Source organism: Monodelphis domestica, chromosome 2, assembly GCF_027887165.1.
Source record: "Monodelphis domestica isolate mMonDom1 chromosome 2, mMonDom1.pri, whole genome shotgun sequence".
NCBI lineage: Eukaryota > Metazoa > Chordata > Mammalia > Didelphimorphia > Didelphidae > Monodelphis > Monodelphis domestica.
In genome coordinates this window covers 265,032,406-265,047,042 of record NC_077228.1, presented here as the reverse complement: position 1 = coordinate 265,047,042, position 14,637 = coordinate 265,032,406, and the positions used below count along the sequence as shown (strand labels likewise).

Genomic DNA, 14,637 nt, shown 5'->3' with positions numbered 1-14,637 from the left:
TGTGTTTATTGATAGTATTGATTTCTTTATCTGAAAATTGCCTATTCATGTCCCTTGCCCATTTATCATTTGGAAAATGGCTTGGTTTTTTTTGTACAATTGATTTAGCTCCTTATAGATTTGAGTAATTAGACCTTTGTCAGAGATTTTTGTTATAAAAAGTTTCCCCCCAATTTGTTGTTTCCCTTCTAATTTTGGATGCACTGGTTTTATTTGTACAAAACCTTTTTAATTTAATATAATCAAAATTATTTATTTTACATTTTGTAATTTTTTCTAACTCTTGCTTGGTTTTAAAATCTTTCCTTTCCCAAATATCTGACAAGTATATTATTCTGTGTTCACACAATTTACTTATAGTTTCCTTCTTTATATGTATTATATATATTTATATATATATATACATATATATATATGTATATATATATATATATATATATATAAACCCATTATGAGTTTATCTTGGTGTGAGATGTTGATCTAGACCTAATCTCTCCCATACTGTTTTCCAATTTTCCCAGCAGTTTTTGGCAACAAAAAAAAGCTTGTTGAAGTCAATTGAGTACATTTATTAAGAAAAGACAAAGTAGTGAATTAAAAGTTCATTTTATAAGATATCATGTAGCAAAACACAATGGAATTGCTTGTCGGTTCTGGGAGAGGATATGTAGGAGGGGAGGGAAAGAACATGAATCATGTAACCATGGGAAAATATTCTAAATTAATTAATTAAAGACATAAATTTATTAATTAAAAAGGTGAGGGCTGTGGGAGAAAAAGATCAAAAGAATGAACATGAAGGAATAAGATGAAGAAGCAGAGGAGAAAGGAAAGTGCACCACTAAAGTACGCTCTTCCTGGAAGAGAGGCAAGTCATATTCTTGTGGTCCGAGGCAGGATCCTTAAAATAAATTTTATCTTGTAGGACTTTGCACATCAGGAGTCCACCTTCCCCATGGAAGCACTCACTGTACCTTTAAAGACTTCTAGTCAAGGAGAGGTTATGGACCTCTAGAAACTGTGGGAGTAGAATCAATCCTCATAAATCAGTTCTAGAATGACTCCCACCATATAATACTGCTTCCTTAATGAAATGATATTTCTAAAAGTGAATCAAAATTTTTATTGGAATTAGTCATTTTTAAAATTTCTATTATAATTCACTGTGATACCCACATAATGCCAGCCTCCCCCCCAATTTGGAAATATTAATTCACTTCATTGAGATTATCAATTTTGTTAGCATAAAATTGAGCAAAGTAATTTGTAATAATTTCCTGTTTCCTTTTTATTTGAAATTAACCCACTTTAAAATATTTTGGTACTATTTAATTAGCTCCCTGTCTTTTAAAAATAAAATTTGCTGATGATTTAACTTATTTTTTTTAAACTGGCTCTTCATTAACTCAAGTTTTTGCTTCCAATTTTGTTAACCTCTTCTCAAATTTTCAAGATTTTTCTTAATAGTTATGTGAAGATTTTTATTTCTTGTCTTTCTAGTTTTTTAAAGTATGGCCACCTCCTTGATTTGCTACTTCTCTCCTTTTGGAGAGAATTTGGAGAGATTTATTATTAATTCTTTAGATAGACAAAAATTTACCTAAGGATTACTTTCTGTTTCCCAAAAATGTTGTCATTATCTTTTTAAAAAAATCAGTATTTGTTTTTATGATTTAGTATTTGATCCACCTCTTCCTTATGATCAAGTTATTAAATCTCTAATTTTTAAATAGTCTCTTTAATTAACCAGGTCTTTAGTCTCTAATTTAGTTTCTAACTTCTAATAATTTCTTTAGTGAATGATTTATTTTGGATTGTAGTCCATAAAAGATAAGTTCAATATTTCTGTTTTTTGTGATTTGTTTGTGAGGTTTACTACTTTAATACAAGATCAATTAAACAAATTGCAGTTGTGTCTTGCAGGTTCTAAGGAGACACATTTTCCCCTATAACAGAATGTAAACAATTCACTATTATTTAGTTTATTTTTTATTGCTTAATTACATTTATGCTTCTTTTTAAAAATGTTTCTCTCAATCTGTATTTGTATTTTAAAGTTTCTACTCGGCTTTCATAGTTTTCTTTAGAAATGCTTAGAAGCACTCTATTTTATGAAAGATTCTTTGCCATTTCTTCTATCTTCAATGTTTTTATTCTGTTTTGTTTGGTGAGTTTCTTGTAAGCCTATATCTTTTGACCGTTGAATGATTCTATTCCAAACTCTCTCCTTTTTTTTTTTTAAAGTGGTGGATGCTAAGTCCTGTGAGATTTTGACTATGGCTCCTTAGTACTAAAATTCTTTCTTTCTCGCTGCTTACAGTATTTTCCCCTTGATCTCAAAGCTCTGGATTTTGGCTATAATGCTTCTAGTTACTGTAATTTCTGGATTTCTTTTTGAACTAAAACTGGAAGATTCTTTCTCTACTCACTTTGTCAGTTGGTTCTAAGAGATCCGGACAGTTTTCTTTTGACATATGATTTTTGGTCTTTTCTTTTTTTGGGCATGGATTTCATCTAGATTCTTAAATAGCTCCTCGACTTAACTGTATCTCTTTCTTTGTTCTCTGAGTCTTTTCCTGTTCATTTTGTTTCTGGCTTTAGATTGAGTTGGGGGTCAAAAAATCCCCTTCTCCTTCTCCATTCCACTAGTGGGGTAACAGATACACAGATGCTTTCTTGTTTCTTTACTTGCTCCTTCTTCAATATATAGCTTAGGGCCTGGGATCATTCCTTGCTCTAGAATGCCACTTCTAGGTTCATGCTCAATCCTGGATCAAAAGATCAGTAGATTATACTGAAAGAATTACCAGAAACCTGTTTCTGCTCTTTACACAAGGTCACTCTGCCACTCCCCCATCATATGGGTTTGGCAACTCTTGCCCTTGAAAATAGTTTTAGCCTGATCTTGATTCAGTCCCTGGGTTTGAAGGCTTCAATGCTCTTGAATTAATATAGCAATGTGTACTTATTTGATTTTAAAAAATGTTCTTACTTGTTCTGCTAGGTACCTTTTATGACACAAATTTGGTGCTGAAACTTAAACCAGGAAAAGCAAAAACAGAAAGAAAACTATTTATCAGTTTCCCTAATGAATATTGATGCAAAAATTTAAACAAAATACTAGCAAGGATATTACAGCAATATATCACAGAGATCATACCCTATGGCCAGGCGAGATTTATACCAAGAATGAAGGGCTGACTCAATATTAGGAAAACCATCAACATAATTGACCAATAATAACAAAACCATAACCACATGATTATCTCAATAGATACAGAAAGGCTTCGACAAAATACAACACCAATTCCTATTAAAAACATCAGAGAACTTTAGAATAAATGGAATTTTCCTTAAAATGATAAATAATATCTATCTAAAACCACCAGGAAGCATTATCTGTAATGAGGATTAGTTAGAAGCCTTTCCAATTTCTATCTTACAGTTATAGTGATAAAAGGTTCTTGAAAGCCTTTAAGTGCAATATAAATATGAGTTATTGTTTTTTATAACCATTGGGTCCTTGGATTTATATTCTTTCTTTTTTTTTTACAGCTGTATTTTTAAAATAATATTTTATTTGATCATTTCCAAGCATTATTCATTAAAGACAAAGATCATTTTCTTTTCCTCCTCCCCCACCCCCATAGCCGATGTGTGATTCCACTGGGTATCACATGTGTTCTTGATTTGAACCCATTGCCATGTTGTTAGTATTTGCATTAGAGTGTTCCTTTAGAGTCTCTCCTCTGTCATGTCCCCTCAAACGCTGTAGTCAGGCATTTCTTTTCCTCGGTGTTTCTACTTCCACAGTTTGTCCTCTGCTTATGGATAGTGTTTTTCTCCTAGATCCCTGCAGATTGTTCAGGGACATTACATCGCCACTAATGGAGAAGTCCATTACGTTTGATTATACCACAGTGTATTAGTCTCTGTGTACAATGTTCTCCTGGTTCTGCTCCTCTCACTCTGCATCACTTCCTGGAGGTCGTTCCAGTCTCCATGGAATTCCTCCACTTTATTATTCCTTTTAGCACAATAGTATTCCATCACCAACAGATATCACAATTTTTTCAGCCATTCCCCAATTGAAGGGCATCCCCTCGTTTTCCAATTTGTGGCCACCATAAAGAGCGCAGCTATGAATACTTTTGTACAAGTCTTTTTGTCCATAATCCCTTTGGGGTACAAACCCAGCAGTGCTATTGCTGGATCAAAGGGTAGACATTCTTTTATCGTCCTTTGGGCATAGTTCCAAATTGCCCTCCAGAATGGTTGGATCAGTTTACAACTACACCAGCAATGAATTAATGTCCCTACTTTGCCAAATCCCCTCCAGCATTCACTACTTTCCTCTGCTGTCATGTTAGCCAATCTGCTAGGTGTGAGGTGATACCTAAGAGTTGTTTTGATTTGCATCTCTCTGATTATAAGAGATTTAGAACACTTATTCATGTGCTTATTAATAGTTTTGATTTCTTTATCTGAAAACTGCCTATCCATGACCCTTGCCCATTTGTCAATTGGAGAATGGCTTGGATTTTTGTACAATAGCTTTAGCTCTTTATAAATTTGGGTAATTAAACCTTTGTCAGAGGTTTCTATGAAGATTTTTTCCCAATTTGTTGTTTCCCTTTTGATTTTAGTTACATTGGTTTTGTTTGTACAAAAGCTTTTTAATTTGATGTAGTCGAAATTATTTATTTTACATTTTGTGACTCTTTCTAAGTCTTGCTTGGTTTTGAAGTCTTTCTCCTCCCAAAGGTCTGACATGTATACTATTCTGTGTTTACCCAATTTACTTATGGTTTCCTTCTTTATGTTTAAGTCATTCACCCATTTTGAATTTATCTTGGTGTAGGGTGTGAGGTGTTGATCAATTCCTAATCTCTCCCACACTGTCTTCCAATTTCCCCAGCAATTTTTATTGAATAGTGGATTTTTGTCCCAAAAGCTGGGATCTTTGGGTTTATCGTATACTGTCTTGCTGAGGTCTCTTGCCCCCAGTCTATTCCACTGATCTTCCTTTCTGTCTCTTATTCAGTACCAAGTTGTTTTGATGACTGCTGCTTTGTAATATAGTTTAAGGTCTGGGACTGCAAGGCCCCCATCATTTGTGTTTTTTTTCATTATTTCCCTGGTTATCCTTGATCTTTTGTTCTTCCAAATGAACTTTGTTATGGTTTTTTCTAAATCAGTAAAGAAATATTTTGGGAGTTCAATGAGTATGGCACTAAATAGATAAATAAGTTTGGGTAGGATGGTCATTTTTATTATATTGGCTCGTCCTATCCATGAGCAGTTAATGTTTTTCCAATTGCTCAAGTCTAGTTTTAGTTGTGTGGAGAGTGTTTTGTAGTTGTGTTCATATAGTTCCTGTGTTTGTCTCGGGAGATAGATTCCTAGGTATTTTATTTTGTCTAAGGTGATTTTGAATGGGATTTCTCTTTCTAGTTTTTGCTGCTGAGCTGTGTTGGAGATATATAGAAATGCTGATGACTTATGTGGGTTTATTTTGTATCCTGCAACTTTGCTAAAGTTGTTGATTATTTCAATTAGCTTTTTGGTTGAATCTCTAGGATTCTTTAAGTAGACCATCATGTCATCTGCAAAGAGTGATAACTTGGTCTCCTCCTTGCCTTCAATTTCTTTTTCTTCTCTAATTGCTACTGCTAGTGTTTCTAGTACAATATCAAATAGTAGAGGTGATAATGGGCATCCTTGTTTCACTCCTGATCTTATTGGGAACACATCTAGTTTATCCCCATTGCAGATGACATTAGCTGATGGTTTTAGATATATACTGTTTATTATTTTTAGGAACGACCCTTCTATTCCTATGCTTTCTAGTTTTTTTAATAGGAATGGGTGTTGTATTTTATCAAAGGCTTTTTCTGCGTCTATTGAGATAATCATGTGGTTCTTGTTGGTTTGCTTGTTGATGTTGTCAATTATATGGATGGTTTTCCTAATATTGAACCAGCCCTGCATCCCTGGTATAAATCTTGCTTGATCATGGTGGATGACCCTTCTGATCACTTGCTGGAGTCTTTTTGCTAGTATCCTATTTAAGATTTTTGCATCTATATTCATTAGGGAGATTGGTCTATAGTTTTCTTTCTCTGTTTTTGACCTGCCTGGTTTTGGAATCAGTACCATGTTTGTGTCATAAAAGGAGTTTAGTAGAACTCCCTCTTTGCTTATTATGTCAAATAGTTTGTATAGTATTGGGATTAACTGTTCTCTGAATGTTTGATAGAATTCACTGGTGAATCCATCAGGCCCTGGGGATTTTTTCTTAGGAAGTTCTTTGATGGCTTGTTGGATTTCATTTTCTGATATGGAATTATTTAAGAATTCTATTTCTTCTTCTGTTAGTCTAAGCAGTTTGTATTTTTGTATATATTCATCCATATCACCTAAATTGGTGTATTTATTGCCATATAATTGGGCACAGTAATTTTTATGATTGCCTTAATTTCCTCTTCATTGGAGGTGATTCCCCCCTTTTCGTCTTTGATGCTGTTAATTTGCTTTTCTTCTTTCCTTTTTTAAATTAGATTGACCAGTACTTTGTCTATTTTGTTTGTTTTTTCAAAGTACCAGCTTCTTGTCTTATTTATTAAATCAATAGTTCTATCACTTTCGATTTTATTAATTTCTCCCTTAATTTTTAGGATTTCTAGTTTGGTTTTCTGCTGGGGGGTTTTTAATTTGATCGCTTTTGAGTTTTTAATTTGCATTTCTAATTGATTGATCTCTGCTCTCCCTAGTTTGTTAATATATGCACTCAGGGATATGAATTTACCTCTGATTACCGCTTTGGCTGCATCCCAAAAGGTTTGAAAAGATATCTCGCCATTGTCATTTTCCTTGGTGAAATTATTAATTGTTTCTATGATTTCTTCTCTAACTAAATGATTTTGGAGTATCATATTGTTTAATTTCCAATTAGTTTTTGATTTGGTTTTCCATGTACCTTTACTGATCATTATTTTTATTGCCTTGTGATCTGAAAAGGCTGCATTTATTATTTCTGCTTTTCTGCATTTGTGTGCCATATTTCTGTGACCTAATGTATGGTCAATCTTTGTGAATGTGCCATGTGGTGCTGAGAAGAAGGTGTATTCCTTTTTATCGCTATTTATTTTTCTCCATATGTCTATTTACTCTAATTTTTTCTAAGATTTCATTCACTTCTTTTACCTCTTTTTTATTTATTTTTTTATTTGATTTATCTAAATTTGATAATGGTTGGTTTAAGTCTCCCACTAATATGGTTTTACTGTCTATTTCTTCCTTCAATTCTCCTAGTTTCTCCATTAAAAATTTGGGTGCTATATTGGGTGCTATATATATATACATGTTGATTAGTGATATTTCCTCATTATCTAAAGTCCCTTTTAACAAAATATAATTACCTTCCCTATCCCTTTTTATCAGGTCTATTTTTGCTTTGGCTTTATCAGATATCATGATTGCAACTCCTGCCTTCTTTCTGTCAGTTGAGGCCCAGAAGGCCTTACTCCATCCTTTAATTCTGACGTTGTGGGTGTCTACCCGCCTCATGTGTGTTTCTTGAAGACAAAATATGGTAGGGTTTTGGATTCTAATCCATTCTGCTATTCGTCTATATTTTATGGGTGAGTTCATCCCATTCACATTCAAAGTTATGACTGTCACTTGTGGACTCCCTGGCACTTTGATATCCTTCCCTAATTCTAACCTTTCTTCTTCAGCTCTACCTTTTAGTCCAGTGATTTACTTTAAATCAGTCCCCCTTGTCCCCTCCCTTGCTATGTTTCCCTTTCTAGTCCCTCCCTTTTTGTTCCCTCCCCCTCCCCCCTCTTCTTCCCTCCCTTTTTTGTGTTCACTTCCCCCTCCCCCCTTGGTTTTCCCTTCTCCCTTCCCTTGTTGGGTAAGATAGAATTCACGATCCCAATGGATCTGGATATTCTTCCCTCTCAGAGTTGATTTCCCTGAGAGTAAGGTTTAAGTAAAAACTTTCTTCCTCTCCTTCTTATAGGAGTTTTGTTCCCCTCCCCTTCCCATGTGAATCTTTGTGTGAGAAAGATTATTCTATTTGGTCTTTCTTTTCCCCCTATTTACACATTACATTTTCCCCACATGTTAGTATACATAGATTGATATAAATGTAGTCCTTATAGAGGAGAGTTTGGGTGAAAGAAAAAGATAACATTTTTCTCCTTTTCCCTTTCCTTCATATTTACCTTTTCAGGTATTCCATGCTCTGTTTTTCGATATCCAACTTTCCACAGAGCTCTGGTCTTTTCTTTGCAAAAACTTGGAAATCTTCTATTTTGTTGAATGCCCATACTTTCCCTTGGAAGTATATAGTCAGTTTTGCTGGATAGCTGATTCTTGGTTGAAGACCCAGCTCTCTTGCCTTTCTGAAAATCGTGTTCCATGCCTTACGATCATTCAGAGTGGAACTTGCAAGGTCTTGTGTGACCCTGATTGGCATTCCTTTATATCTAAATTGTCTTTTTCTGGCTTCTTGTAGGATTTTTTCTTTTGTTTGAAAGCTTTGGAATTTGGCAACTACATTCCTGGGAGTTGTCTTTCAGGGATTTAGTGTAGAGGGTGTTCTGTGAGTTCTGTCAGTGGCTGTATTGCCCCCTTGTTCTAGAATCTCTGGGCAATTTTCTTTGATTATATCTTGTATTACAATTCTTGGAATTTTGGAGCTTTTGTGCTTCTGTGGAGTTTGCCATCTCTATCTGAGTGGGGAGGACTAGCTTTTCTTATCTCTGTCTGGTGTTCAGAGGTTTTAGCCCTAGGCAGATTGTCAGTTCTATGCAGTTGTTGTTCTGTCTTTCCAGGGAAGCCAGGAATTGCTGGTGTTTCCATGTTATTGCCCTCCTCAGTTCCCTTCCAATGCTTCTGTGTTGCCTTACTTCCACGCTCTGAGCCTGGCTCGGCCCTTTCCTCGGGGTGTTTGTTTCTGTGCCTTAGCTGGCCAGGAGAGCCAGCACTCTGAGGGGGGAGGGGCCGTGGCTTCCCGGAGCTTGGAGGGCTCCTGATAAGATTAACTTTCTCTGGGTTGAACTGAGTATGCTTTGAGGCAGGGACCTTGAAACTCGGATGGAAAGATCCAGCCAGGGGGCTGCAGGCTTCCCCCGTCTCTTTCTGTTTTCCTGCTCTCTGGGTGCCCCCTCGACTGGGTCAGGTTGTTTTCAGAATGTGGCTTTCAGAATAGCCAGCTCCGGAGGCCCTTTTGCCAGCCCTGAGGGTTACTGTTGTTTCAGAGGACCCTGCTCTCTGAGGGGGAAGGGGCCGTGGCTTCCTGGAGCTGTGAGGGCTGGTGATAGGATTAACTTCAGACTGAGTATGCCCTGAGGCAGGGACCTTCGGTGAGACTCAGATGGAAGGGTCTGGTCAGGGGGCTACAGGCTCCTCCTGTCTCTCTCTGTTTCCCTGCTGTCTGGGTGCCCCCTCTACTGGGTCAGGTTGTTTTCAGGAAGAGGCCTTCAGGATAGCCGGCCCTGAGGCTCTAAGGTTCCCTCTGCTGCCTCGGACTCAGCGCTCTGGGTTGGGGGGATGGGTTCTGGGACCTTCCTTCTGCCTACTCCTTAGGTCTGAGTGATCTCGTGTTCTGGCTTTTGTGGGGGGGCTTACCTTTTGATCCAGGTCCAGGTCCAGGAGGAGGATTCCCAGGGTCTATGCTGTTGTTCATTTTGAATTTCGGTGCCTTAGGAGCATATAGTTTGAGTTCGGTAGGGAAGGGTTTCCGGAGATCTGAACTTTAGCTTTCTCTAAGCTGCCATCTTGACTGGAAGTCCTGGATTTATTTTCTTTTAAAAATTATTAATTTTTTTGTCAATATCATGAAGTGAATACTGTTTTGCTAATAGTAATCTGATAGGAAAGGAGAAATATCTGAAAATATAGGAAACGAATAATGCATTACTTTCTATTTTCTTTAAAAGGCTATGGAAGGAATTGTATCTTTGGAAAGATAAGCCTGTTAGTGACAGAGATCTGTGGTAGAAAAGAAGAAGCATGATATCCCTGAGTAATTTGTCTAGGGTTTTGAAATTGAAGTGGGATAATGGGAGAAATGAGGGAGCAAGAAGAATCAAACTCAGGAGACAAGATCCCCAAGGATATTGCCTCCTGTTTATGCACAGAAAAACATTCTTTAAAAAGTCCTCTAATCAGTATTTTCTGACACCCCAGAGACCTTTTTACTTAAAACTTGTGCTTGAGCTGTATTACTCTTAGACAAGCAGGCAGCAAACCCCAAGATGGATAAGAAGATTCTGCATATGGGGAAATTGATTATCTTACAGTTACTAAACTGTTCCACTGCCTTTCAAAGGTTGCCATACTTGCCAAAATTGAGGACCTTTCTAATTCTTGGATTTGAAAATGTTAGGTAAGAGAATCTTGAAGGAACATAATACTCTGTGCTTTATAGTTCAATATTTACCTGATAGATTAGAAGGTAATGCTGAGTGATAACTGAGCATTGTGCCCATAGTGGGAGGGAAAGCATAATTTGTCTTCCCATCTTGATTATCCCCTTGATTTCCTTCTTTTGTCATTAGGCTTGCATATTAATTTTTAGCCTGTCCCTGGAGAAATATTTAGATTTTACCATCAAAATTGTGTAGGAGATGCTTTTCATCCCTTTTATGGAAGGTAGTTGAATATACTGAACTCTGTGTAAAACTACATAATTTTTTTTCCCCACATTGACCAACAGTAGCTTACTCTACAATCTATATATGTTTGAGTGAGGAATAGAACTCATACTTTCAATATTAATTAAAGAGTGTTAAAGCAAAAGTGAATACTGGAAAGTCCTGTTCAGGGCCCCCCAGTTTGTTTAGGGATGGTGAGCAAGGAGAAAATTTTGTATGGAGGAGGTGAGGTGAGTGGGTCATAAGTTCTACTGAAGACTTCTAGGAAGACCTTGGCTTTGTTTTAGAAATAGTGTGACCTTCAATATTTAAGTTGCATAAGAATATTGGACTTATTGTAAAGTACATTGTTAGCGGAAGGTATTGTTTTAATCATAGTTGTTCTCATCTACCCATTCTGCTAGGGGAAGTCTTCACAAGCTTGGGTAGACATTGCTCTAACTCACTGATGGGTTTGAGGCCCATCAGTTACCATAAACCTGATATAGTCCAGTTGCTGAGGCAGGTTTACTGAGGTGTGGTTGCTGTGTATGCTATAGCTTCTTGGAGAGCCACAGGTAAGAGTTGGGTGAAAGGCAGACACCAAAGATAGATAATCAGCCCTGGAAAGTTCTCAGAAACCCTCACAGCCAAGGTGCTAGTCCTCCCTGAACATCATATATACCCTACCCCACCATGTATATAAAATTATGTGAGATGTTAGAGAAGAAAGTTTAGAAGAGACATTGAAACTGCCCTTTGATTTATCATTAGATTCAAAACTATTAACAATAATTTGATTTCTTTACAACAATGAATATTCTGATTTTTTTTGGTGTCATTTTTGGAAGTAGAGTGTTAAAGTGAATTATATGTACATATATAATATATAATCTATATACCAAGGGGGCCCATATCAGTGGTCATCCACATTTTTAAAAAAAATAATATTTTATTTGATCATTTCCAAGCATTATTCATTAAAGACAAAGATCATTTTCTTTTCTTCCCCTCTCATCCCCCATAGCTGACGCGTGATTCCACTGGGTATCACATGTGTTCTTGATTCAAACACATTGCCATGTTGTTAGTATTTGCATTAGAGTGTTCATTTAGAGTCTCTCCTCTGTCATGTCCCCTCAACCGCTGTAGTCAGGCAGTTGCTTTTCCTCTGTGTTTCTACTCCCACAGTTTGTCCTCTGCTTATGGATAGTGTTTTTCTCCTAGATCCCTGCAGATTGTTCAGGGACATTACACTGCCACTAATGGAGAAGTCCATTATGTTCGATTATACCACAGTGTATTAGTCTCTATGTACAATATTCTCCTGGTTCTGCTCCTTTCTCTCTGCATCACTTCCTGGAGGTCGTTCCAGTCTCCATGGAATTCCTCCACTTTATTATTCCTTTTAGCACAATAGTATTCCATCACCAACATATACCACAATTTGTTCAGCCATTCCCCAATTGATGGGCATCCCCTCATGTCATCCACATTTTTACCTTTAGAATGATCACACTTATCAAAGTAGGAGGGAATGAGCAATGAAGGGAACCATAAATGATTTAATGAGACAAGGTTAGCAGTTTTTACCTTTTTATATTCTTTTGCAGAAATGACTAACTATACTTCAATGAATGAGTTCCTGCTTCTTGGAATTACAGATTGTCAGGAACTTGAACCTTTCCTTTTTGCAGTTTTCCTCACCATCTACATCCTCATCCTTATTGGGAATGGTGCCATCTTGGCAATTGTCATCTCTGAACCTCGACTCCATTCCCCCATGTATTTCTTCTTGGGCAACCTCTCCTGTCTGGACATCTGCTACTCCACAGTGACACTGCCCAAAGTGCTAGATGATTTATTTTCCAACCAAAAGACAATCTCCTTTATGGGTTGTATCATCCAACTGCACTTCTTCCACTTCCTTGGTAGCACGGAGGCCATCCTTATGGATGTCATGGCCTTTGATCGCTTTGTGGCCATCTGTAATCCACTCCGCTATACAATTCTCATGAACCACCAAGTGTGCCTCTGCTTAGCTGCTACAAGCTGGATCACTGGTTTCTCCTATGCTTTGCTTCATTCCATCATGACTTCTCGCTTGACCTTCTGTGGATCCAACCACATCCACCACTTTTTTTGTGACATCAAGCCACTCCTGGAGCTGGCTTGTGGAAACACTGAGCTGAACCAATGGATGGTTGAAACAGTCACTGGAACCATTGCCATGGGCTCTTTCTTCTTTATACTTCTTTCCTATTTCTACATAATCAGCTTTCTCCTCTTCAAAAGTCGGTCTTGTAGTATGCTTCAGAAGGCACTCTCCACTTGTGCTTCCCACTTCATGGTGGTAATATTGCTCTATGTACCTGTAGTCTTCACCTATATCCGCCCCTCCTCAGGTAGTTCCATGAATCAGGATCGAATAGTGGCCATCATGTACAGTGTGGTCACACCAGTTCTGAACCCACTGATCTATACCTTGAGGAACAAAGATGTGAAGGGGGCACTAAACAAAGCTATGAGAAAGAAACTGTGTTCTAAGCAATTTTAGAAAACTCTTCTAAAGGGAGTGTTTTTAGTGTATAGAAAAGCATAATGAGTAATTGAATTTCTATCCTCAGATATATGGTGTATTAGGGTCAACCTCCATGGCACAGTTTATTTGTAGTGATGACAAGAATATAACAGATGCTTTCTAGGACCAAGAGTTGGAAACTCTGTGGATTGCTGCTCTAGCCTCACCTCTCTCCCAGTCAAGCCTAATGACTTTGAGAATATAGTCATGCCTTCCCTTATAAGTAGTGATGGTGTATAAAGTATAGAATTGTGTTGGAGGAAGCTGAAACTGGACCGTGAAGACCGATTGTTAAAATTTTAGTGTGAATATTTACACATTGTACATTGTCAAAAGCCACATATTAGACCTTGATTTATTAACTTGTTAACTGTATAATCTCAAGTCAACGATGGAGAAACTATTAGTTAGGCATATTAAAATGATAAGTGCCACTTGTAATTTTTTCTCTTTTGGAGAGGCAATTGTTAAACATTTATTAGCATACTGAAGATTAAGAGCCAGATCATAAGGCAACAGGATGTTAACCAAAATTTCTGATATGGTATATTGAAAAATTGAACCCTGAGAGTTTATGTGCTTTGTTCAAGATTTGGTATGTAGAACAATGATTTTACCCTATAACTTTTGTTCCCAACTCTGATATCCTTTCCAGGATATCATGCTTTCTCCTACTTGCAATTTATAAACAAAAGCAAAACTACAAAACTCGCAAAATTGGATTTTTTTTTGGAAAATATATTAAAATTGGAATTAAGATAGAAAATAACATATTTTTGAGAATATATTAAATTTCAAGTGGAAAGCTGACATTTCTATTGATAGATTAAACATTTTTACTTTTGTTATTCTTTAATTTTATTTCTTTTTATCAATGCCTCTTTACTGATTCCTACCATTTAGCACAGAGAATTGGGCCTTGTAATAAATAAGCAAATTCAAGTAAAACCAACCAACATATTGTGGATATTGTTAAGATTTAAAAGCAATCTAATTTATATAAATATAAACTATTAATACCCTGTGAAGAAAAAGTAGATTCAGAAAAATATATGTATCAAATTGGAGAACATCCATAACCCTATGTGTATGAAAGTAATATGAAGCAAGTCCTGAGCTCTATGGTATCCAGGGATATACATAAACATATATAGTTATAGTTAATTATTGTCATTAATAAACTTACAGTCTTTCATATTAATTGATTAACTAAATCCCATTCCATTTCATTAATTAGCAAGTATTTAACAAACTAAAGCCTTTCTCCTTATATAACTAATTTCTTTATAATTCAGTATTGAATTACTGAATAGATACAATTTATTAAAAATGGAAGCAATAATAAAGTAGACATATATATTTACAACATTTTTTCCATGAGAAAGTTTATAGCAAGAATGACCTTAAAAA

General features: G+C 36.4%; 1 protein-coding gene across 1 annotated transcript; it reads left to right on the top strand.

The window, feature by feature from the left end:
* Window positions 1-12,261: 12,261 nt before the first annotated feature.
* LOC100023386 (olfactory receptor 12D1-like) lies at window positions 12,262-13,203 on the top strand. The gene has a single exon (XM_001374906.2). It carries the CDS (start codon window positions 12,262-12,264, stop codon window positions 13,201-13,203), a length of 942 nt encoding a protein of 313 aa, XP_001374943.2.
* Window positions 13,204-14,637: the final 1,434 nt, after the last annotated feature.